This window comes from Atractosteus spatula, chromosome 7 (assembly GCF_055471065.1).
Source record: "Atractosteus spatula isolate fAtrSpa1 chromosome 7, fAtrSpa1.hap1, whole genome shotgun sequence".
Taxonomy (NCBI): Eukaryota; Metazoa; Chordata; class Actinopteri; order Semionotiformes; family Lepisosteidae; genus Atractosteus; species Atractosteus spatula.
The window spans coordinates 12,283,309-12,310,749 of record NC_142712.1 but is presented as its reverse complement, the minus strand read 5'-3'; the positions used below and the strand labels follow the sequence as shown (position 1 = coordinate 12,310,749).

General features: G+C 38.6%; 1 protein-coding gene across 1 annotated transcript; it reads right to left on the bottom strand.

The window, feature by feature from the left end:
• Positions 1 to 998: 998 nt before the first annotated feature.
• LOC148830473 (centrosomal protein of 63 kDa-like) lies at positions 999 to 26,499 on the bottom strand. The gene is made up of 14 exons (XM_088920285.1): positions 26,456 to 26,499; positions 24,942 to 25,113; positions 20,593 to 20,688; positions 18,900 to 19,019; positions 16,870 to 16,983; positions 15,546 to 15,749; positions 14,699 to 14,835; positions 14,380 to 14,523; positions 13,717 to 13,834; positions 13,382 to 13,567; positions 12,830 to 12,919; positions 9,348 to 9,481; positions 5,880 to 6,084; positions 999 to 1,142 (listed from the first exon to the last, which is right to left on the bottom strand). Exons 1-14 carry the CDS (start codon positions 26,497 to 26,499, stop codon positions 999 to 1,001), a joined length of 1,908 nt encoding a protein of 635 aa, XP_088776411.1.
• Positions 26,500 to 27,441: the final 942 nt, after the last annotated feature.

Genomic DNA, 27,441 nt, shown 5'->3' with positions numbered 1-27,441 from the left:
GGGCGGCTGTTGTATTCTGTGTAAACCGTTTGTATTGTATCAAGTATGTGTTCATTGAGCAATTTCTAATGAAAACTCATTTATCTTGCCTCAATTATGCACTGTCACTGAAAGGTGTCAGTTCCATGCTTACCAAAGGATTCCTTTCTCCTGATTGTGGCTTGCCACTGGATGTCAGTGTGTGACCTGAAGCTTGTTTTTTATGATTGACATTGTCCTTGAGGAGACACTACACTGTCAATTTGTATTATGTGTATGATAGGATAATACACATTTTGTACCATTAAGTTATTACAACTGACTGACAATGGCATCTTTGTGTCATACGATATGACATATGTGCAGATTGGAAAAAATGTGCCTTACACATCAGAACATGTAATTTCAGTAAATAAAACTGCAAAACCTTAATGCTACTGTTCTTTTCTGTTTAAGAGTTTCTGAAAACAACTTTTGCGGCCTCTTTGTGGTGTTTCACAATGAGTGTTTAGTTACATGAAAGGGAATAAAGGAGTATATGTGTTCAGAACTTTTTTTCAGATTTGCTAAACAATTCAATAGAAGGGGTTTAAGTTGAAAGGGATTTGGGTATGACCAGATTAGGGTGTACCAGCCATTCTAATGCTTTAGAAAAGTCTGTCATGCAGAAGGTGTAAGATTTTGAGTGTCAGAGGAAAAACTGTTCCCGTTTTTATGTACCATATTCTGCTTTTTAAATCAAGTAGACAAGGGGATAATCCAGCATGTATTTGTAGTCCTGGATGAGTTGTACTGTACACCCTCTCATCAAAGTGCCTTTAAGGTAGTCCAAATAGAGCATGACCATTTTCCTCTAGATTTTCTTAAAGACACTTGAGCCAGGTGTCATCTAAGAAGGCTTTCAATACATGAATGAATCTTCCCAGTTTCGCAGTCAAAGGCCAAAACATGAAAGGTTGAATATCCTGTATTCCCACTAGAGAAGAGAGATGAGGGGAGATTCTACCACATCCAGACTGTCAGATCCGTTTAGCTACGCTGTACTTTTGCAGCGTCTTCCATGTGTCATGGTGAAGCTGATCGATGTATGAATCAAACAGCAGCTCCAGTGCTTTTGACCTTCTCTCCTCTTCCTCCAGGAACAGCTCGGATTCGAATGACTCCTGCGAAGGTGGAAAGAGGTGTGAATTTCAGTGTTCTAAAATAAGGCCATTAGAAAGACTGCAAAGAAGAGGAAACCATTCTACCTGTCTTGCTCATTTGGTAGTTCAGTAGCTGAGGGAATCTAAAATTTTGTCCGGCCATTTCTTGAAGATACCCAGAGTTTGAGTCTCAACCACATAGTTAGGAAATCTGTTCCGCATGTTCGGATCTCGTTCTGTAAAGTTGTTCCATATTCTCCGTCTTAAATGAATTCCCTTTAAGTTTCCCTTTTGCCCCTGTGTCCTTGTTTTGTTACAGAGTCTGAAATAGTCCACTGGATTGACCCCATTTTTATGCCTTATGATTTGATATATTTTGATCTAATTTCCATTGGTGTAGACTAAAAAGATTCAGCTCATTTGTTTGACAAATGTCTCATGTGTGGTATGGTGACCAAAATTGAGCACCATATTCTGAAGTTACACTACATGTTGTAATGCTTGAATATAACTTACATTATTGACAATTCACACTTTCTGTTGTATACGTATTTACATTTTACATTACATTTGCTTTATTTCCTACATGTGCTTTTGACATAAATCTACATCACCACCCCCAGATCCTTTTCAGGCGTAGCTTTCTGCAGCTCAGAATCAGTCATATGTATAGTGTATGTTCACCTTGCATTTATCAGTGTTAAAATGTTATTTGCCAAATTGCTGTCCAGCCAATAATGTTTCCTGTTTTGGTGAGTATTGGTTACTGTTATCCCTATTTGTGTAGTATCTAAAGGGTTTCGATTAGCTTACTCCACAAGAATCTAATCGGGAAGAGTGGTGGGCCTAAAAGTAGTATTACTACAAGTCCCTGTTGCTTGTTTACTCACTCTTTTTTTTTAAATCCATGTTGACTCTTTTAAAATGACACTGTTCCTAAGTATTCTTCTAATGTAGCTCAATAATTTACCAGTAGTTTTTTCATATTCTTATGAGGTGTTATTACAATGCCAGTTCTGCAGTCTGTGGCTTTGGGATCTATGAACAATATCCCACATTTCCTTACATAGCAGTACAACCGAGCCCCAGTGATTTACCAATTGTAAGATGCCCTAGCCTCTGTTAATTGTGCTAAAATTACCCATTACTGATGGAGCTACTTCTATAACATGGGACTAGTGTTCTTTTGTAAAATTCTGCATGTTTACCATTTTTTAGTTTCTGTTAGTAATCCTGCATTATTAAGCTGTTACATGTTTTTTCTGTTGTAATCATGAAAACATCAGTACTGTTCTGTTGCAGTAGTATTTTCTCTGTTTTGGTTATACTAATGTCTTTCTTCTGTTGTGACTGTAGTACATTATACTCTTTTTGCTTTTGAATCTAAGGTGCTGTATGTAGTCTTACAGTATGTTGCTGAATTTGTTTTGAGCCTTTAACATTATTTTTGAAGTAGAATCATCTTTCTTTTATGGACTCTGGATACATCTGTTCCCATTTCACCATTTGTAGTGACATTCCTCATTCCTTTATAGTCTGCTTTTCTAAAACTATACATCCTAATTATATACCTAGGCTTTAGGTATCTTAAGTATACTTCAAGTTACCATTTTACATTCAATTTGCTAGTGGTTCTATCACATCTAGTCTTTTAGGTCCATTCTGGTATTTTGAGAAGACTAGGTCAATTATAGCATAGTCCCTTCTTATAAACAGGGACAAGAAGCAATTTACTATTTCACCCATATTGATGTTCATCTTCTGTATTCTCCACTGCACTATATGTTCGAGGATTGAAATACCTTCATGATCTCATTACATGCTAAACTGCATCCACGCCTGCCTTCATTAGGTGGTCTATAGCTAAGCCTGATAATTTTGATTTTCCATATAGATTCTATATGCACCCTATAGCCTCAGTTTTTTAGTTTGCAAGTTTTTTTTTGTACAGTATGTAGTCCCACTCCACCACCACTAATCTTCCTATCTTCCTAAAAAATGTACCCAGTCATTTTAATATCATTCTTATCATCCTCCCCTAGTCATGTACAAGTCTTGCTACAATAGTTATTTAATTCATAGAGGGTTAATCTGATACCCTATACAGTATATAACTTTTTTCCCCTTAGGCTTCTAGAATTCAGAAATTCCTCCTCTCCATTAACGCTGTGCTAACTGTCCTCCAGCTCTGCCACACATATGTTTCAGTGGAGATCAGCATCAGCAAAATCTCCAAAAATGCAGTAAGCAGGTTTCTGAAAGTAGCCATTTATTTCTGCACACAAGGACCTGAACTGTTTTTTTTTTTGCCCTTAAAGCACCAGTCAGCTGTTTGCCTTTCTGCTATGTCAAAATTTGTCTTGCCTCACAAGTTAATCCAGTTTGGTGCTCTAACTTTAGCTGCAGAGGGCAGAAGATAAGTTTTCTGGCAGCCTTGCTTGACTGGAGCCTAAGAAAAAGGGCTAGGAGGCTTTCAGGTCAGTACTGAGGAGTAACTGGAGCTGTAAGATAGAAATAGATTGCAGGTAACCGTGACCTCCATTGCCATCAATGCATTTGGCTTTTGATAAATGAAAGCTCTGATCCCTCATCATAAATGCTAGAGACTTTTGGCAGTAACCTGAGCTTTTGAGAGTGAATACATAGTATGCTTTTTTGTGTGACATGAATACATTTATTTTATGCAGAGATGTGAAATTTCTGAAATGAATAAATGAGTCTTGTCAATCTTGGGTTTTAATAATACACTTCTTCAGCATTTGACTTTATTTCCTATCACCATTTAGATGTAAATTGGTTATATTTTCCAGTCTTTCTAAACCTCATTTTAATAGTAAAAGATGAACACTGTAACACTGAATAACTGTGTTTAAAAGGGTACTCAGTACAGCTGTGAACCTTTGTAGCTGTACTTCATTATCTGAACTCCTACGGCACTCGAGCACTATTCATATTCCACCTTGACAGGCACAACACGTCTTGTACTGTTTTTGAGCAAATTGAACTATAAATGGAATTAAGCCATATCTGTATTAAGATGCATACTAGGCACAAGACTTAAATATTGCTGATACTGTTTTGAGGCTACCATTATGCATATCTTGCTCAGAGTCTGCCCTATGGGTGTTTTGGATCTTTGCTTTTTAGTATTTGGAATGTTTAAAACATACTGTAAGTAAAAACCTTTCTCTGGTAACTCAAAGGGGAACTGCAGTCCCAATTTCCCAGCCTGGTTATTAAATCTTTGTAACAAAATAAATTCATTGATGTTATACAATATTTTTACAAATTTTGAATTGAGCACAAAATTGTGAACTTTGTGAAAGAACTGTACAGTGGCCTTGTTTTCGCAAACCTTTGGTCCTGCCATGTGAGAGAGCGAGAGTTCCCACTAATTGCAATGAGATGTAGCCCTTCCTGCTCACTAGTCACGGCAATAACTAATGTAATGTGATGTGCAAGTGTATAAGTACAGGTTGTGCAGCAGGCATTTCACTGCAGAAATGTTCCAACATGATCTGCATGTAGAGTAACAAGTAATATTTCTATTGGATTAAGAGATGTACAGTATTCAAAAGCCTGCTTGTTTACAGTATCACAGGGCCTCATGTCACTGGAACTTTTGTTGCCTTGTTCTGAATTGCACATTGTGCATACCTGGAAATTTAATCTATTTTGTTGTGTAAATTGGAGGTTTTATACTGTAAGTTACTGTGTACATTTTACTTTTATTGTGGTCCAAAATGCAGTTATCAATGCTGATTCTTTCTAGCCCTGAAATATAAAAATGGCATTGTAGTTCTACTGTATTTTAAAATGCTCGTTCTTACAGCAGCATTTTCTTAGTTGAGTTTCAATAAATACAGATATATTTACTGCTGTTCTGTAAAACTGCAGCATAGACACCCGTATTAGACTGATTATGCTTTAACTCAATTACGTATAAAATGAAATATAAAATCATTTGGACATTTAACTGAATTCAGTGAACTAAGCGAATCTGTTTATTTAAGTATTGCTTTTTCCATTAATCTGTTTTTCTAGATGTCAATGGAATAATTATTATATAATCTGATGCTCATAAATGCTCAGCATAGACAGTTGATCAACATAAGAGCAGTAATAGCAGAAAATAATGCAAATATCTTTTTTTCTTTTTTTACAAGCAGATGAAAATCTATTTTATGATGTATTGTCCTTGGGTGTCTGCAGAAACTTCCACAGACAGACATGCAGAACAAATAAAAAAATCTCATTTTCAGTGCTGAACCGTCTAAAGCAATCATTTTATAGCTATTACAGCAATGTCTTCTGTTTAGGTTATACGGAAATTGTCTATGGATTCACACAGTTCTTTTTTTCATTTGAACTTGACTGTCCTTTTGCATCTGTGATCCCCAGAGGAACCTTATTGGACTTTGTGCCGAGACTGAAAAGTACAAATTGGGATTATTGAAAAAAACAGAAGTTGTTTCAAACTCCTTAGGGAAGGAAGTGAGAGGAGTCTGTGTTTTCTGTTCTGTGTTTATCCAGGCTCTGTAGTGAGGAATGCAAACACAGGGATGCCTCCCAATCCCACTTAAGAAGATTAGAAGACAAGGGGACCACTATTTACACTGGCTTTAACAAAATATGCTCGTAAGTTAAACTGTACTTTTTTAGCTTACAATTTGTGAAGCCAATTCATCATTTAAAATGACTGCTCACATTTGAAAAGGGGACAAACGCCATTTCAGGGAAAGAAAAATCCAAACCCACCTGCAGCATAATATCCTCCTTGCTGTCTAGCAGGTCTGACACATTCTTCGACATGCCTGCATGGGGAAGCTCCTCTTCAATGAGGCTGTTGTCATGGAGACAGGGTAGACTTGCAGATGTGGGCAGCCTGTTTACTAATTTGCTGGCCCTCTCCTCTGCCATGTCCCTGGTGGGTCTGTCCTCCTGCTCAGGGGACTGCAAGTTCCTACAATTGGCGAACAGGAACATGTCAAGGCTTAATGCCAAGAACTATTCTTCTATCTTTTCTTCTTTAAATTCAGCTTCAAAGGTGCAACAGTTTTGATATGTTTCACTACTGCTCCAGGCGTTTGAGGCATGGGACTGTACAACAAGTTCAACGATGCAAACATGCTCCAAGCAATTAATGATAGCAAAGAGATGGTGACAAATTGAGGTTAATTTTTCTTCTTTCTCTGTGTGGTGTTTTGAGATTGTCTTGTCTAATCAAAGATGCCCCTGTCACTTACGGTTTATATTCTTCAGGTTTTTAGAGAACAATATGTTAATTTGAGAATATTTGTTCATTACTGTGTTCAAAAGTCTGAACTGACTTACTTGCAGCTCTGTGTTGCTCTAATGTTGATGAATGGCTTAACCTTTAGGAGTGCAATATACCTTAAGAAGGAGCTAAGTAACAAACTTAGTGACATACACATCAATGGAGTTTAAGGTGAAGAAGACAGGTTGTGTATTTGAAGTGATGGACGCTCATCATAATCTATAATAATAGAGTGCATTGTACAGCACTTTACATTAAGAACCCACTTCATCTACCACTAAAGTTCAGCACCCACCTCGGTGTTATGTGGCAGCTCTTATGTGCCACAACCCAACTGCATATTAGATCATGTGGAGAAGTGATCATTTGCTTCACAAGACAATTTAAGGTGGATCTTTATGTAGGCCGGATTGTGCAAGTCCAGAGTTAACAGTGGTAGCCCACTGAAGCTCAGCAGGTGTGAGCCTGGCCAGTACCTGGATGGGAGACCTCCTGGGAAAAACTAAGGTTGCTGCTGGAAGAGGTGTTAGTGGGGCCAGCAGGGGGCACTCACCCTGTACTCTATGTGGGTCCTAATGCCCCAGTATAGTGACGGGAACACTATACTGTAAAAAGGCGCTGTCCTTCAGATGAGACGTAAAACCGAGGTCCTGACTCTGTGGTCATTAAAAATCCCAAGGTGTTTCTTGAAAGGAGTAGGGGTGTAGCCCTGGCTTCCTGGTCAAATTTCCCATTGGCCCTTACCAATCATGGCTTCCTAATATTCCCCATCCATGAATTGCCTTCATCACTCTGTTCTCCATTGATAGCTGATGTGTGGTGAGTGTTCTGGTGCACTATGGCTGCTGTCACATCATCCAGGTGGATGCTGCACATTTGGTGCTGGAGGGGAGTCCCCATTACCTGTAAAGTGCTTTGAGTGGAGTGTCCAGAAAAGTGCTATATAAGTGTAGGTGGGTAGGTAAGGTCCCCTTTCCAGGCCATAAAGGCCCATTGGGGAATGGGGGACGAGGGGCACCATTTTTCTTGGCCATCCGTCACTGGAAGAGGAGGTGATGTGGTCAGCATCACGCTCCGGGCGGCCTATTACCCCCAGAAGGATTAACCCCCGGTACTCATTTACATCGATTGCCCCTACCTGGGATTGAATCCGGGACCTTCCAGTCAGGAGCAAGACACCCTTGCTGTCTGAGCTACCACAGTTCCGCTATCTAAGTGTAATGAGTTGTTTTGCTGTAAGATATTATTATTATTAATATTGTTTTTTATCATCATCATCATCTGCTGGAACGGCAGCAACCTGCTTCCCTCCCAGAACAGACTGGGTCCAGCTTGGCTTTAACACAATTATATTTGTACTTTGAAACTTTGAGACCCATAACCTTTCTCTTCAATTTTAAATAATAGAAATCACTGAATTGACTTGTGAAGGATTCATGTCACTTAGGTACCTTTGGTTTAAACTTTTATTGTGACTTGTTTAATTGCATCATTGAAAAAAAATATATTGATGCCACATGACCTTGGTATCTAGGGTTATCTGCTGTTCATAAAACCCAACTGCATTACTATTTTTAGGACTTGCAGATGTAATTGTATTTATTACTGTTCAATGACGGTGCTTAGTATGGATGAACAAGGACAAGTTCTTGAGCAGAAAACACCTATTTTTGAAGCTTGTGAGACCACCGTGTTATCAAACTGGACAGCATTAAAGCATACCCATGAGAGGCAGTAATCTGGTAGTAGTAATCGTCTAGTAAAGTCTAGTAGTAAATAAACAAAAAAAAATGACAATGCACCACATATCTGATTTAAACCCACAGGAATCAAATAGCAAATACAAATTTCACTGAATTTGGAACAGAAAGGACAAGAAAAGCGATCAGAGACAGGACACGATGGGTGCTTTAATCAAAGTCTGCTTTGCTACCTTTTGTGTATGATGTATGATAATAAGGAAAATATTCTAAATGATAACACCGGCATTCAACTGGCTGCCGACATCTTTCACTGTGCACGCCTCACACATGGGATACTAATGAGCTGACTAAGGACAGGCAAACACCATCTGGAGCTGCTGTGACTGCGAGCCACTCCAGAGTTTGTTCCTTCCAGCCCTCTCCCCATTGAAGTGCGGAATGTGTAAACACATAAATTAATGCTGCAAAAGGTGTCTAAGCAGCAGACGTATGACAGACTGGCAATATAAACAGTGTTGCGGAAACAACCTTGCTGCCTCATTAGTGTTTCTTTTGCACAGTTTCTAAAACACACTTGTGTTTGTTTTGCTGGTTAATTTCAGTTTATCCAGGCTTTGCTTTAACATTTGAAAGTAGAAGCTCTTCTGCTGCTGGTTCATTTTCTTCTTAACTATCTACAATATATATAGTAGTATATACAGCGTCTGTATAGAGAGACAACATTCCAACTGTGCATATGAGGGTGGTCGTGTCAAGCCTGAAAGGTATGGTTTTCACTAAATTATTAGATGTGGCGATTCTAAGTATGGATGTGCTGTCACTCTCCAAGACAAAGATCCTACTCACATTGAGCAGTCACAAACTTTGTCATGCTGTGTATATGAGCTGTTGTCATGTTTAACCAGCTTGGCAATGCTGGACATCATTCTAGGATTTAGAGAATAATGAAGTTCTGAAGACTACTGACTCCCTGCAAATGTGAACAACTTGAACTTGACCTTTGGAGAAGCACACTATTGACGAAATACGACCAACTTACTGCAAACCAACACAGTATGTGCCGAATAATAAAAGTAACAACAGTATACAATCAAATATACTGTATCTAACAAACACAATGAGAATTAAAAGACAGACTAGCAATGTCACAGACTTGAAAGCTGAGATGTAAATGCTCCCAGTTTGGTGCATCATGACCTATATTCTTGCCATTAAAAATCTAGGTTCTTCCAATTAAAGGCTTACCTTTGGGTAGTTTCCCAGGAATAGGAATTTCTCTCTGTCTGGTGCAGCTCCTCATCCTCGTGGTTTAAGATGCCCTTGTAGTCTCCAATGATCACAGTACTGGGAGCATCACCGACAATCTCTTCCAATGTGCTCTGTCACCAGTAGAAAGAATTCATGAATTCCAAAGCCTTTATCAAAAACTAGCAAGATAGCATTACACAATGTCATATGTTTTTAGCTTCTAATTGGTGCAGCATTAGAACTTTTATAAATAAGATATTTCAGGACAAATTATAAGTATTTTTATTACACAATTTATTGTGCATTCCAATCAGGATACAGTAAAATATGTTGCAGTTTCTGCAGCTTGTGCTCTTTACAATTTTTACGTTTACATTTCCCTTTTTAAGCTGCCATTAGTCATTACTGTAAGTAAATAAGGAGAAAGCAGCTTGTCTCCTTCAAAAGGGCTACCTCATTTTTTATCACTAATAAAGCTGGGGGATGAATTGATCTTCCATCATCATGTACCATTAAAAGTCGATTTTTTTCTTTTCTCTGTGGGAAGGCTCAGTTTATGTCTGCAAAAAACAGCTCTGCTGAGAGTTACTTAATGCTTGCTTATCTTAAAATCAACTACAGTCCCAAACAGAATGTCACAATCTAGCAGTTCCCTAGAGACACATCTTCTCACACTCATGAAAGCAAGGACGCAAGGTACTGTGCCTGACCAGAGGTAGCTAACACAACCGGAATTCTGAACAGTTATTTCACCCTTGAAAGAGAGGACTGTCAGTGTTCAAGGCAATCAAGACAGGTGGAATTGATTTAAATACAGAGTCCCAGACTGGTGTTAAAGCATTTAGGTTTCAACTCGGATTTTTCTATTCTTTCACTACAATGTCTTAATAAAAATAACAAAAGCAAGAGGTTAAAATGTGTAAAAGGGTTTTTGGAAAAGATGATTTTCCCTAATTGCCATCATTAAACACCTTTATGTGAACACCTTTCAAATCAGCCACATACAAACCAAAAAGAGAACTATCTTTATACTGTACGTGTATGTCTTCTGTCTTCATTTTTTATCACATATCTCACAATACTATAATTGCATGGCCAAAACTATCCCCGGTAGAATTAAATTCGAAATTAATGAAAGAATGAAGTTCAAAACAGGCACTAAACTATTGATTTCTTAACAGAGGCACACATGACTCATTCAAGGGAGGGTGCAATAAAATATCAAGTTTTAATATGCTAGCAGACGTGCAACTAAAACCAAGTTGGCAGACGTCGTTTGCAGTGCTATTTACTGAGATTTTATTATGATCAATGCCTGACATCTATCCTGCGAGATTAAAGCCAAGCACCACTGGTCAGATACAAATGCTTATTTTGTTTTTGTATTCCCTTTTCCACTAAAAGCCAAGTAGAAAAGTGGATGGGTGGTATCAACTTCCACTAAAACCAATTTTCTCTTTTAAAATTAATTAAAAGTTACAAAATATACTTTTAAATACCGCTTACATGTATATACACACATGGAATTGCACAAAAATGTTCTAGCCATGCCCTTTAATAGATTTAATAGATTTATTCTCAGAGTAAGTAAATCAAAGACTAAAAAGCAGTGACCTCACTCAATTACGAAAGATATAAGGTGAAAGACGGCACACAAAGAACAGCATCCAGTTAAAGAAATGCTCGAAGGAAGCTCTATCACACACAAGGTAATGGAAAAAGTAATTAGAATTAACATAGAAGAGCAACTGAAAGGCAACTGAATTCTGGGGGATAGTCAACATAGATTTAGAAAAGGCAGTATAGAAAATCTGTATGAAGACCACTAATCTTACTAATTAATATGAATAATACAGATGATTTTCACATCTATATTACTTAAATGTAGAGTATTCCACCTAGCTTTCAAATGAGCAAAACCAAATTATGCATAGAATTTAATAAACTTTTTAACATGTTTTAACATTATTCAATACTCCAGAAAAACCCATTTAAAATATTTTGCACAGTTTTGGTTCACTAAGGTCACTACAAGAAAGCTATTGTTCACAGTTCACTGAAGAGTAACCAGATACATTCCTGGCCCTAAAGCAATATCCTGACATAACTCTGACAGGCAAACACAACTTAACCACTTTAATCTTGAATACAACAGACTATAAGAGGATCTGATTCAAGTATTTAAGACTCAAGCGCATCAGCAAAGCTAACCCACTGAACTTCAGAAAGAACAATGAAACACAAACCAAAAGACACAAATGGTATTTACACAAGGTATTGTGGGGGTCTAGAACTACAGTAGCTACCTAGCTATGGTATCAAAGCTGATACCTTGGCTTCTTTAAGGAAATGGCAGGATGAAATCTTTGTATGTATTAGCTGCACACAACCCAAAGATTTGAATAGGCTGAACAGCATACTGACTCATTTTGTAACCTTTCTTATGTTATTATCTAAATATATACTATATATGTATCAGAACTCCATTTAAGTAACTCAGAAACAATACCTTCTTTGTGGCCGCAGAGAGATCCCAGATTAAGCTAAAGTCAGAACAGGCTACTAGAGTTAGGCAGGAAATGGCAGACACTGATGAATAACCTTTTATAATAATAATTGCTTACACTTATATAGCGCTTTTCTGGACACTCCACTCAAAGTGCTTTACAGGTAATGGGGACTCCCTTCCACCACCCCCACTGTGCAGCATCCACCTGGATGATGCGACGGCAGCCATAGTGCGCCAGAACACTCACTACACATCAGCTATCAGTGGGGAGGAGAGCAGAGTAATGAAGCCAATTCATAGAGGGGGATTATTAGGAGGCCATGATTGGTAAGGGCCAATGGGAAATTTGGCCAGGACACCGGGGTTACACCCCTACTCTTTTCGATTAACACCCTGGGATTTTTAATGACCACAGAGAGTTAGGACCTCGGTTTTACATCTCATCTGAAGGACGGCGCCTGTTTACAGTATAGTGTCCCCGTCACTATACTGGGGCATTAGGACCCACATGGACCGCAGGGTGAGTGCCCCCCTGCTGGCCCCACTAACACCTCTTCCAGCAGCAACCTTAGTTTTTCCCAGGAGGTCTCCCATCCAGGTACTGACCAGGCTCACACCTGCTGAGCTTCAGTGGGTTGCCAGTTGTGAGTTGCAGGGTGATACAGCTGCTGGCTATTTTCTGCATCGTTTCACCTGACAATAACTGCAACAAGGTTCCCCAGGATCTGCTTTGCAAAATATAAAATAAATCACTGCGTATCACAGTTTTACTCTGTCCTTGGTAAAGGTTTATAAATATAAACAGGACATATAAAGAAGCAAATGTATAAAGAACAAACAGGAAAATGGATTTGGAGAAGCACATTCCTGAAATGAAGAAATGCTTGAAGCAATGCTGTGCTCAAGTCAATACCTGAATATTCAGCAATTACAAAGAAAATGGCTATGGAATGAAAAAGAGCTACAATACCACTGACGTAGATCTTGATTCCGTTTCTGTGATCAGTTCCTTTAAGTATTTATTTTCCAGACCAACCGCCTCAAGTTGAATCTTGGCCACCTACCAAAGCAGAGCAGGTAAGATACAAAATTAAATCCAGCAGAAAACAGGAGCGACTTCTCCCACAAATATGACCAAGCTGCTCAAAGCTCTTGCAAATTAACTGTCAGTGCGAATGTCAACTTATATCAGGCAGACCTCACAGGATCTGAAGTGGCTTTAGCACCTAACATTGATTTGTCTTCTGTTATCTGCTAACCAATATTTTGCAGTGACTAGAAGACAATATTGTGTTTCAGGAACACCCACTGTTTCATTTAATCCTTTTTAATCGCATTGAGTCTGCTAAACACAAACTGAATCACAGGGATCTCTAGTTTATTCCCCTGCTCGACATTGACTATTTAATTTCTTGCCAGTTTGCTCAATGACTTTGCAAGTAAGGTACAAATAGGGATGTAATCACATGCACCAGCTGAAGCCATTGACATATTGACAGCCTGTTTGCTCTATCTTTCTGACCTGGTGTTCAGCAGCTTTGCCTTTAAGTTTTCTCAGCTCGTTCTGGAGGAGAGTGGCTCTCTGGATGGCTGCTGCCCTGGCAATCTCTGTGTCCCGCAGCTGTGCAGTGAGGCGTGAAATTTCATCCCTCGAAGCCTCCGCCTGGGTGCTCTGCGACACCTTCAGCTTCTCCAGTATCCCTTTCAGCTGCACAGACAGTACTGTCACACCCCTATTCATTATTAGCCTAAAAACGTGTGTGAAAGTTGAACACGACCAGTTGCTAAAACACATTTCTTTTCATTATTGCAAGTGTAAAATGTGGTCATGCCCCTTAGCTAGCACTGTAACTGTACCTTGACGGTTTCATTATCCTTGTTTTCACCAGCAGCCTTCAGCCGGCACTGCTCATTTTCTCCCACCACGGACAGACTCCCTTTGAGCTGCATGCAATGAGAGCATGACGGCTCCACCCTTCAAAAACACAGGAGGTTTTCCAAGAAAGTATGTTACAAATTTGAGCGGAGCGTGAAATGTCCTTAGATTGCACTTGGTTGCATTCATTTACAAATATTGTTCTTATGGAACTAAGTATGGTTAGTATACGTTACTAACAGCATGGTCAAAAGCCTTTCCTTCTCTTGGGAACTTGTTTAATTAATGTCATTTTGGGGGTTCTTTACTTCTGTACTTTGTTGTTTTGTTTTCAAAATTAATAAAACATTGTGTAAATAAACGTTCAGTGGAGTTCAGTTACTCCAAGTAGAGGATCTATAACATGAATTAGGTCAAGTATTGATTATAACAAGGTCCTCGCCAAAAATAAAGGCAGGTTCTCTATTCATTTTATTTTAAACTTTGTGTCTATAAGCAAGTTGAGATGCTACAAGTAATATTTCTCTTCTTCAAAGTGTCACGAGAGCAGAGCATTTTATAAAACATAAATCAGTTATCCCTCACTGTACATATACTTTATGATTCTGACATATGCACACAAATGAACAAAAGCAGTGTACTACCCAGCTTGCAGCCTTGTTATCTCAGTTCTTAGTATTTTTTCCTTCTGTTGACTGGCTTTAAGCTGCTGCTGTACACTGTCCAAGACTACTTTCAAGCTGAGCATCTCAGTTGCCATCAGATTCCTGCAGCTCTGCTCCTCCATCCTGCAACGATTAGGACACACAAAGTAAACATTATTTTTTAAACTTCCCTCCTCTATTGGTACAATTTTGATGTGCTATCCTATCAGCAAAACCAAAAGTTAGATGTGGAATCATTAGGGTGACAATTTTCTTAGAGAATAATCTATCTTCTAAATGCAGTGCTGGTCTGGCTCACCTGATGGCGCTCTCCTGCATTGACAGTCGCTCCTGCAGTCTGGCCACTTCTCCTCTCCATTGTTTCTCCTGGAGCTCCGCTGTCTGCAGGAGGTCATCTCGGGCCTTCAGTTCTGCCTTTAGCTCCTCCCCTGTTTTCTGAACCCACACAGGCAGAAAAACACCCAGGATTTCACCTTCCAGGTTTTGAGGAATAAAGTCACTCACACGGGAATGAAGTTATTTGTTTCTCATTTTGAGCAAATTCAACTTCATTTTCCCTGCCCAGTCAGGAACCTCACACCTGAAGAAGGCTCCACGGCCGAAATGTTGTGTTTTCTTTCTTCTCTTTTCAGCATGGGATAAATCTATTACTTGTTCCTTTGCAGCCTACGCATGCTAACACAGCTACCCACTTGAACTATTTTAAAATGTATATGAATACAATCTTTTTTTGTTTTGGTACCTGTAATATAGTCATCAAAAGAGATGTATAATCAAAGTCATTTGAAAGTGTTTGTACAAAGCCTCTACACAGGAATACCACCCAAAACCTTTCGATTTTTTTCTCTTAACTCCCATCTCATCAAAGGGAGATTTGCAAAAAAAACATAGGAATCTTATAAAATAATTTAGTACAAACATAAGAAGACTTTGGGTACCACTTTAAACTGATGGAATACAAGAGCGGTATATTGAATATGTTTCATATACAGTATGCTTCTGCATGCAGATTTATTCAGAAAGACAAGCAAGCCTGAAGGCAAACTTAGGATTGGTGCAGTTAAGAGTCTGTAAAATGTGAAAAGGAGAATGATTTGTTTCTTTGATAGCACACCTCTAAGAACGCTACAGGTTTTGTGCCTTACCTGATGTTGTATGAGAGACTGCTGTAGGTGCTGTATCTCCCCCTGCTGCTCTCTCTCGGAAGAGTTCACCTCCTCCTCGTGTCTCTGCTCAGCGCTGTCCCTGACATGAGCGGCCTCAGACTCTCTCCTCTGCTGTGTCCTCTCGCACGTTCGCTGCTTCTTCCATTCACTGCACAGCTGGCCCTCATAGCTGTGACACGTTCGCTGTTAAAGCGACAAAATATAGCAACATTAGGATCTGCTGGTGCTGAAATGAACAAAGTACAATACATTTGATTCACAACATAGATTGGTCACTGTCAAAATGAACAAAAGATGAAATGTGAGTTCCATATGAGATACTGTAGATAAAGACAGTTCCAAATGCTTGAAGACTGACTTCCCCTCCTCTCCCATATGAACACACATAGTAGGTTATAGATTTCATACCTAAGTTAAATGCATTTTATTGGTTTAACTAAAAGTGCTCACTGGGTATGTAAATATAAGCATTCCAGGGATAAAGTTTAAGAATGCATTCTGTGCTTTGTAGTTTTCAAAGAGGTGAATTGAATACTACAGGACATCTTCACAATGAATACATTAAGAGCTGCTACTTCAGAAGTAAATGGCCCTGCAAAGATCAATATTCAAGAACACCATGGCTTCTAGCAGGCTGCAATCTCTGTATCTCTCTCTATCTGCATGTTGACATCGGCCCAAATCTGTCCCTAGTGAACATTTCTGTGAGCTATAAATCTTACTGGTGAGAGTATGAACAGACAGCATAAAACATTTTTTCTTGGAGTGGATAAAGAATTAAGTTATTTACTGACACAAAGGTACTATGATTTCCAAATTGAAGTCTCTCAGCAATAATATGACCGGATTGGGAGGAATGATAAAACATGTATTACTGCTTTTACTAATTTATTTTACGCTTTTTTCCAAAGTGACTTAGATCTGCTCCCATTTATACAGGTAGGTATTATTTTTTGGGTGTATCTTGTTCAAAACTACAACAACAGCAGCAGCTCATGAGTGATTTGATCCTAGAACTTTCCAGTTCTGAAACCCTAAAACCCGGTTCTGAAACCCATATAATTCTGCTGTATGGGTTTACTGAACTCAAGCACTTTGGATTTTTGATTAGTAATCAGCAGTAATACCCTTGGAATTTTTTTTAAACAAATGAAATTTCAATCACTATCTTCACCTCAAAAATATTTATAACAGGATATTGTATTGTCATTACAATAACAAGGCAATAGAAAAACAAAGCTACGAACAAAGCTCTGTGAAAGCCATCCTATGAGCAAAGAATGAAGATGGGGGTCATGAGTACCTGAAAATATTCACATTTTTCTGCCAAGGATCTCCTTTGAGACTCTAAGATGGCTAACTCTTTCTGATGCAATGTGCTCTGCTTCTCCCACTCTTTTGATTTGGCTTGGAGGTCCTGAAAAACAAGTACATTCCTCTGAGCCTTGATTTTAAGCTTTCTGTGCCAGAAAGTATCTTAGAATACTGAGGATAAAGGAATTGGAAGCAGTCATATGAATTAATAGACACGCTATGTGTTAAGCTTGGAAGTTATGCCTTTATTCGAAGAAACGGAGAAAGAATGCGATTTTTCAAGTGATAGTCAAGGAAAAATGACAATTTTACTATGAATTAATATTGGGAGTCATTCTTCATTTATGCTAAAGTAAGGAAAATAAACAGCAGATCAATATCATTTCCAATATACATGCAAATATAATAATATATACATAACTATATCTGATGTAATATATATAAAAAAACTTTGAGTTGAGACATGAATGATACATTGAGTTATTTAGAGATGCATTACTTATTATACCATGAAGGTTCCATGTCTATAAACTACTACGGCTTTGAAAGCCTCTATTTACTGCAAGTATGATTTTGAAGGATGAAAAAGAGTGTTAATCATGTCGCTGTTATTGTAGGTTGCTTCTTGAGATGAATGTTAATGAAGGCCTTTGGGAAGCAATGCTGTCTGAGACAACCAAGTAAGACAAGTGATCTGTAAATAACAACCTTTTGTAACGGAAATGTAGGCATTCCTGAAGCATCTTTTAGGAAAAAAAAACATTAAATATCAATCAATGCCTTTTCCAAAGCTCCTGGGCTGTTCTTTCTCCTCACTCAGTTAGATAAAAATGATAAATATTCATTCAAAAACTTACATCTATTAATTTGTTAAACACATTTCCAGTTTTAGCTGCATATCAACATGATTGATGTTAGTTCGGCTTACTAAATTTAGAACAAATCTTCCAGCTTGTAAGCTTGTAAAATGATAAATGATAAATTACCCCCATCAATCAGAAACACTATAACTTTAAATTACTTCATCCTCATCCTTTCCACCTACTCCTGTTTCAACTGATGGGGCTGGATGTGGTGTGTTGTGGTGCAATACTTTCCTTCTCCAAGCGCCAATGGCCAGCCATGCTAGATATGAATATAGTTCATTTCAGGACATGGGGCTTGTAACATTGTACAAAGGCAAAATCAATGCTTTGATAAATAACTAATGGTGTGACTTCGCCTCCAAACACAATTTTCCCACATAAATGAGTAAAACTGTAATGGGCAAGTATACCAGCATTGAAGATTCCCCTGACTAGTACTTTGCCACAGGGACTGTGACTTAAGGCAATCCTAATTTGCTGTCTGTGAAATCTTTTTCAGAAGCTCTTCTTGCCAGCAGATTACTTAGCATGAGGAACATTGAAGGCAGAAGCAAAAGCAGATATTAAGAAAGAATAAAGACACTTGGCATCACAGAAAGTAAGACATTAAATAAAAGGGAAATGCTAGGTAATGCAGATGTTATCAACCTCTTAAGTGCAAACACTCTTGAACCACCCACTTTTTTTATTATATGCCCTTTCAAAATGCACAGTTCTCAGAGAAAAAAAGGCTATTTTTCTTTTCTTTCAGCAGCTGTAGCCAGTACCTCTGAAAGCTTTCTGACCCACTTTACCTTCTGGTTTTAACCTTTTATTTGTGCTGAGAAAACTAATATGTCTGAACAAAGTGCAAGTCATGTAAAAATACCATGATCTAAAACTACAAACAACTCTATCTGTAGATATCTACATTACTTGTGAGTCTCTGAAGCAGGGGTTGGTTTGCACAGTCAACAAATCTAAGTGATATGCTCATACTGTAATATGAAATCCAGCTCCTCCTTGTCTACTAAGGCTTTAATGCACATTTTTGATACAGACAGACATGAAAATCTGATTCTTATGTTAAAAATCTACTTATTTACAAAGAGGTATTGTGATTATTTTTAAAACCTCTCATCTTCTTATAGTTACTTCACAGATGAGTCTTTACCTCCAACTTCCTGCTTAACCTGCTGCTTTCAAAGCTGCTGTTCTCCTCATTAGTGGCTTCTTGGGCCTGTTTCATGTGGTGGCGCTGAAGTTTTTCATAGCTGCCTTTCAATTTGTGCAGCTGCATGAGAGAAATGGAGAGAAGGGATTGCCTTTAGTGTGTAACCTCCTGTTACGATAAAGTTTCTGAATTCTTCAATGCATGTCAATTCAGCTTGAACCGCATAACTGATGGAATCCACCTTAAGATTTCTATTCCACTGTAAGAAATATTTTTCAATCTTGACAGGCTACAGCTGGACTCAACTGCCTCAAAAGTGATTGCATGGTGCATTAACAATGCAATTACTTTTGGTCAGTCAGCAAGTCAGTTACATACAATGGGTCTGTCCTGGGGCTCAGTTAGTGTGTTAACCCTGTGTTCTCGGGAGTTTTTTTCTGGGTGATCTTTTTCTTTCCAACTTGCAGAGGTGGTTTGATTGGCAATACTAAGTTCTGCCATTTTCCATGGCCCTGCAATGGACTGACATCCTGTCCAGAGCAAGATATCCATACGCTCTTACTCCTACCTTGTAACATATATTTCCATTATAGGCTCTTGGTTGCCCTCACCCTCACCAGTCAAGTGGCATTTTAATAATGGATGAATGGATCTGCAGTTGATAAATTGCTTCTAAAAATGACATTATATATTCAAGACATAGCTCAAAGTGTATATAAAATTATATAAAGAGAGAAGCAATTTAGAATGCTTTTATTACAACACTGTTTTGGTGAAGATTAATCGTCTAGCATAAAAATTCAATAAGCTGTGAATGTGATATAGACTTCACTGCCAACTTGATTTAAATCAAGATGAATGCCACACCCTGTAGGACTGCCTTTGTGCATTGGCAAGAACTGAAACAATATCACATGATCCTTAATACCATTGACTTAGACTGGCCACAGTCAGCACATGCAACACTAACCATGCCAAGCAGAGGTACATTATTTTCAGTATCTGTGTTAAAGAAGTATTTTCACTACAATTACTTAATACACTGCTTAATATTTAAAGATTTTAATCTTTAATAAAAAATCTTTGAGGCAACATTGTTTCAACCCGTTGAATCTGTGACTGAAACCATATTTCCATACAAGCAGGTTTGTACGGCAGCTGCCTATAACACTGGATTGGATTTCTTTTCTTAACAGGTTAGCTACACCACCTAGTGAGAAACTTAACACTTCTTCCCCTGAATGGTGCGTTAGAAAGAGGCATTGTTCTCATGGTTGCACTAAGGGACAATCAGTGTCTAAACAAAATTGCTTTTTTAAGGACTGTTTGCATTAGTAACAAGAGGACAAGGGTTTCTCCATCAAGCATGCGTTAATTTAGTGCCATAGTATGAACAGAAGAGAATAAGAAATCTTGCAAGACAGATAAACATAAGGAACAGGTAAGATCCATCAACAGGAATTTGTTTTTTTTAGATCAAGGTAGTGTCGGTGAGTTTAAGACAAGAAACAGAATACAAAACCTCTGATGAATATTTAAGGGGCAAGCTTGATGTGAAGATCAAATTACGCCTCAAAAATGCAATTCTAGAGGATGACCTAGTGCTTCCCTACCACTTTGATGTTTACTATTGTAGTATAAACCTAGGTATCGACTGTGCCCCATGAAAATCTTAAGTCAATCTCAGACATACTTCAGACTGAAGAGTGTTGAGGCGCTCCTCATATTTCTGAACCAGCATTTTATTAGAGCTCTTCATCTCTTTGATGTGACACTGCAGTGTGGCTACCTACAACAAAGGCACAAGGGTTATTGGTGACATATTAATAAAAGTCTGGTCAACAGCGCTGCTGTAAATAAATACACAGAAAAAGGATGTTCTTAACTGTGATTCGGGAGGGAAGATGACAATCAGGCCTTCTGCCTCAGATGTTATAAATCAGAATAATTTCCTTTCTCTAAGCTATTGTATACAGAATATAGAACACTTATCCCTTTTCTTTTTGCATTTTTCTTCAGCCATCATTCCTCCACATTATCTACTCACTTGCAACTACAGTACCCCTTAGTGAACTCCTCACTCTGTATGGGGGTCTCCTCGACCTATGGACAGGGGGCTGGCCCTCAGGCAGGTAGGTTAAGCCAAATTATACTAAATAAACATCCTCAATGCATCGAATTCTTGAGCAATGTGGGTTCTGGTGAAATTGGTTAATTGTTAGATTTTTATTATTTACAATTAGGTGTTTAAAAAAACTATTAGGGTTAGATTAAAGGTAATTAATAATTTTGGTATGTTTTGATCAAAGGAACATTGGGTCTTTTCTGAAGTCCTGTACTGCTTCCAAAGTCTGTTAAATCGCCGTAGATGGAAAGTGGAAACGTCTTTATGTTGCTAAAAGCCTGGAAAACATTATCCTACAAAAATAAGATAGGAATTGAAATTACACTGAATATCTGGGCCACAGGAGGAAACCTTTAATTACTTGCAAATTTACAATTGTTAACTTTATAAGGACATAAAACACAATCACACAAGCCTGAGGCTGAGACATCAGCTGAGCCCACTACATCAAAAAGATATCTCTGATAAAACACTGCTGCCAAGTCTATAAAAGAGAATAAAAAGGATGAGAATCATGATCCTTCCTTTCCCAAGGCTATAGCTCATGTTTGTCAAGGTGGCCTTTCCTTTACTGCGTGAAATAAAAACTCTAAGACTGAAAGAGTTGCAGAGTAATATATGGGGAACAATTCTTGCACGATAAAAGTAGAGAGGCCCGTCTGCTCAGCAGAGAAATGCCAGTCAAACCAACCACAGCAGAGGGCAGCATTGATAATTACAGCATCGATTCCCACTGCCATTTGAGAGGCCATTAAAGCCAGCTGCACCTGAGACTTAACAGCCTTCAACAAGGCCCTGTGGGATTTTGTCCATCCTTTCATCTGTGTTTCTCTGCCAACACACAGGCCAGGAGAAAAATAATCGTCTTCTTTTCTGTATATAACTGGAAAGACAGTGTGTCCTGATCTTGCAGCCCACAGCCCAAGCAAGCTTTCCATTCATTCACTCAATTTATTTATTTGAAATTATTTTAAATAAAAAATATTTGCTTACACTTATACAACACTTTCCTGGACACTCCACTCAAAGCACTTTACAGGTAATGGGGACTCCCCTCCACCACCACCAATTTCCAGCATCCACCTGGATGATGCGAGGGCAGCCAGGGTGCACCAGTACAGTCATCCCACATCAGTGGGGAGGAGAACAGAGTGATGAAGCCAATTCATAGATGGGGATTATTAGGAGGCCTTGACTGGTAAGGGCCAATGGGAAATTCGGCCAGGACGCCGGGGTTACACCCCTACTCTTTTTAAGAAACACCTTGCGATTAATGAACACAGAGAGTCAGGACCTCAGTTTTATGTCTCATCCGAAGGACAGCGCCTTTTTACAGTATAGTGTCCCCATCACTATACTGGGGCATTAGGAACCACATAGAGTACAAGGTGAATGCCCCCTGCTGACCCCATTAATACCTCTTCCAGCAGAAACCTTAGTTTTTCCCAGGAGGTCTCCCATACAGGTACTGACCAGGCTCACACCTGCTTAGCTTCAGTGGGTTGTCAGTTGTGAGTTGCAAGGTGATATGGCTTGTTATGGCTTTATATAGCTTTTGCTTGTTTTCAAAAAGTAGCTATTTTGTGCATTTTATATTAATAGTTTTGTGTAAAAAGTTTTGGTTACCTAATACAGTATTATAGAAGCTACAGCGTCTGTAGTTGTTGGCAACTCAACACAAAAGTGCCATGTAACCTCAAAGTCTGACTTGTACTTAAGCAGAGGCAATGATTGCATTGTAGAGTTTTCAATTAGTGTTGAACACTACGGTCTCTCAGAAGGAAATGTCAGACGACAAGAGCATAGAAATGGAAAGATGGATTAATCTGTTAATAGAAGTAGCTTTAATTATCTAAAACAAAGCCCTTGTTATATTCAACATATATTAAATGTTCTGCTTTGAATCACATCTGACACGTACAAGCCTTAAGGCAGTGTGGCATTTTGTGATTGGGTATCTGACAACCAATGACATTGTTGCATGTGAATATAATACTGTATTAGATAACATTGCTTTTTTGATACAAATATTCTTAGTTCAGAATGTTTAATTTGCATTTTATACGTTTCCCACAATTTTTCTTTAATTATTTCCAGCACTTTCCAGCACTAAATCCTTTTCTAAACCTTTGACAAGGACTTAGCTTAGTGTCATGGCAGTCAATTTAACACAAGACACGGCTTGATCCAAGATTTTACTTTTTTATTTACTTTTATAAAATAATATGCTGTGCCGGAACCACATAATAAGCAAATGAGAAAACAATAATCCATATCTTTATCCCATATTTGTGCATTTTCACTTTATTGTGAAATCAGAGAGTGCATAGCGACAGGCACAGTAAATGAATCCTTTCTCCTGCATCAAAAGCTTTTGACAGCGGAATGCAAGGCAGATTTTGAGCGCTTAAGTGACTTGTGTGTCCAAATATCAATGTATGAGGGGGTTCAGGTGGTGAAGGAGGGCTTCTGGGATTTTTCGGCTCTCTGCAAGTACTTATAATCTGATTTAGATCATCAGAAGAGTTACTTTGATGTCTGCAACATATTCCCAGGTAGCTTTTAATCACAAAGCCCCTGGATTGGGTGACAGAGGACACTCTGTTCAGGGAAACAAATGAGTTCGTGAAGAGCTCTGAGCGGACTTTTAATACTGGTCTATGTACCTACTGTACATATTGTAATTCTTGGGGTTTATATTATATTCTGTTTGTAAATGTAAGAAAATACATTTCTCAATTTTATTGTATAAACAGAGATAGTTGCCAAATTTTTAAAGAATGTAGATACTTCAAAGAATACCCTATAATGCGAATTAAGACCTAAGGCTAATTTAGTGATGGGTACAACAAACAACAAACCTTGTTAACAATCTGAATAACTTTTACTGATGTGGTAAAGTAAAAGTTAATTTGATCACATCTCTAGTTAGGGTTATAGCCCTGTTACTGTTGTGATAATATAACATATTTTCCCTCATTTTCCTGCAACATATTGTGGTGTGGTTCAACTATTTAACAACACTCTTTCCCCAGGACATCCACAATGTTGATGGTGCTATTTAAATTAAGTGACACAAATAAGAAATAGAAAAATATCTTATGAAAAACGTTTGAATTATTAGCTAAAAGCTGTATGTCTTCAACAAGTTATAAGGAGCTCTTGTTATACTGTATATATAGAACCAAACAATGCAAACTATTCTTGACAACAGAGTTTCAGATTTGTTCAAATATAGTACAGGTGCCCCATTTTCAGCCTCAATGGTCTAGTGAAATGAATTATAGAAAAAGAAGGCAGCAGTGTTTTTAAAAGCTTCAAAGCAATGAAACAAATGCTTCTTCTGAAGGTGCTGGTGACAGCAGGCCTGGCACAGCTCCAGTCTTTTTAGGCTGGAATCCAACAGGGATTTTAAAGGGATCTTTACAATTTCACCTTCTTAAGACCCAGGGAGAGAATAATGTTCAACTAACAATTAGCTAAAGTAAGTCACTGTCCAGCACGAAGAAAAAAATGGAAGACTATGGTGTTATGCACTCCTGGATTATGAGAGACTTTCAGTTCCACTGTTACATCATAAAACAGGAGTAAACAGTCAAGGTTTTCAATCAGGTGTGAGACCGGAGTCTAAGTCTCTATCCATAGAGATTCCAATTTTACTTCCTCCGAAAAAAATTAATGTCTAAATTGATCTTTCTTTTTCTTCTTTGTAAGTGCTTGCTTTTTATTCATGGTGTTTCAGAGCAGCTGGTATCAAAGGCTCCTTTGATTCAAGTTATTTTACCTTCAAAATATTTTTAGCCCTAATCAGAACTCTTATATTTGTCTAATGAATCAAACAGAGGTACTCCGGGAACTGAGTCTGGCATCCCAGCAGAAGAGGAAAAGAAGAGCCTGCCACCTCCCATAGAGCTCACCTCCTGGTGCTTGTGGTCCAGAGCAGCACGGGTGTGGAGCAGCTCCTGCTCTCTGGCATCCAGGCAGGCCTGCAATGCCTGGCTGTGCCTCTCCCACTCCTGCTTCCGGCGGCTCACCATGATGTCGATCTGGTGCATGAGCTCCTGCAGCTCCTCCTCACAAGAGGGAAGCCTGGCGAGACAAGGTGCTGCTATCAGAACTTCTGAGCGTGCATGATAGTGTGGCTCTGCTTTCATATACAGGTGCATTAGCACACTACAGCATGGCTCTGCTTTCGAATACTGAAGCATTAACACGCAGCGGTGTGGCTCTGCTTTCGTATGCTGATGCATTCCACCTCAGGGGCCATAGGCTTTTGTTTTTTCCCCAATATTTTTACGTCATGCTGGTTTCAAGAGACCACTGAAACATGCTAGACTGCAGCCCTTGAGGATGGTAGTTACGTGCTTATGTGCGAGACCAGCAGTTCTTTTTCCTGGAGTACCCCTGTGTCTGCTGTCCAACTGGGCCCTCAATCACCAGTGCTAATTAATGCCTGTAACTGTTCATTTAGACTTTTTTTCTGCACTCAGCCCTTGTTTTTAAAAACACCCTAGTTAAAGTGTTTTATTTCCAATTACTTCAGCACAGACTCTCTCCTTAGCTTGGCAATTTAGAATTTGCTCCCTTATTTCTGGATGAATGGCTCTTAGTAGGTGATCAATAAATGATTAAGAGACACAGGTTGAAATGACAGCTCCCATATATAGTGAGTGTTTTTGCTTCTGTTTAAGTCCAATGGGTTATATTTCAGCTCACACATCTCAGGGCAGTCCTGAAACTTGCTAATTAGCAAAGTTTTCACACGAATAACAAATCTTATAGATCTTTTTAAGAGGGGGAAGCACATTTTAAACAATGCCTAAGAAAATTAAAAAAGTAACTATTGGTGATGAAGGGCTCAGGTGGAACAAAAATGAACAATGATAAAATAATTAACTATGACCAAATTTGATAACTACATAAAAGTTGAAAAAGTGGAGGTTACATGTTTTTAAATTTTTTTGTCTCTTTTGCTTCACATAATCCCAAAGAGAGGTAAAATATCTGGTAGATTTATCTATGGTAAATTTTGCTACAAAATCTCTGCTATTAAATTGCTATTGCAGTGAGCTAATTATCTCAATTATCATTTTGAACTATTAAACTATTTTGTTCAATTGCTTTCAGGATTATTAGGTATATACTGTGTCTGGCAGCTGCACAGACCAACATTTTACTGTTTGGCATTCTGTTAATGTTGAAGCATTCCTGAACGCAATCATAAATTACACAAGAAGTGGGAGCTCCAGACACCTCTTACGGCAGAAGGCAAGAGAACATGTTCTTGACTACAAACAGGGCAGGAAAAGTACAGAAACCATTCTGGCCACATACTGCTTTAGGTAAGAGGAGACACTGCTGAGAGTTCTGAATGCACAGAGTACAGTATATCAGTATCCAGGGGGATAAAGAAAGGGGCTTATTGACATACCCAGCATGGATCTGTTGTGGTATACCTTCTTCCAGGTGCTGCATGAGGCCAGGGAATTGCCTAAGGTACAAATAAATACTAAATATAAATAAAAAATGTGTGCTTGAAACAAATACACATCCCCCTACATCAGACAATATTATGGCTCTCTTGCTGCATTCAATAACGTATTAACGCACTAGATTTGTTGATGCAAAGCAAAGTTTAGCAGCATTATGTCCAGCTGTTATGATGTGTAGGTTATGTTGAGAATTTAAGCCATGTTTGCATGAAAATCTTAGATTCTTTTGTGCATTTGATAAGCACACACTCGTACAGACCTACTGTAGAAGTCAGACCCTTCCTGTTTGTGAATCACAGACTACAACACCCGTGTTTGCTGGCTTCCATTTGGCTCAAGAAAACTGCCGAACAAACTGAAATCCTAGTCTCCTGCTTTGATTCATATGGAGCGTTGCTGCTGCTATGTGCTCTCACTCTCACCTTGTGTCCTACAGCAAGCTCCAAAGACAGGATCCATATTGCAGTGACTCTCACCTGCACAAACACCTTCTGATAATGGATGGGTGGTCTCTGTATCTCTCCTTTTCATCTACTGCACTGCCCTTTGTTTTGAGTGCAATGTTTGGCTTCCAGTTTCTGGCTGTACACTGTGTTATAAAACTCCCTTATGACTGAGCCTACAGTCTACTTTGAGGAAAACATTATAGCAACCCATAATTGATAGTAGGTAGTGGGTAAATAACAATAACATGTCAGTTTCCCACAGAGGTGGGATTACATTTATAAACCTGCATTATGACACAAAATTATCGCTAAAACGTAAATCCTACAGGTATGTCCACAGGCAAACAGCAAACAGCACATAAACCTCTTCCTAGTAAAAGATGCAATCGAGGACATCTATCATGCCATTAATAACACCAGTTTCTACTTTTTTGTATTTATTCAAGAGGAAGGGGAGAAGAGGTAAGTGTTACTATAGT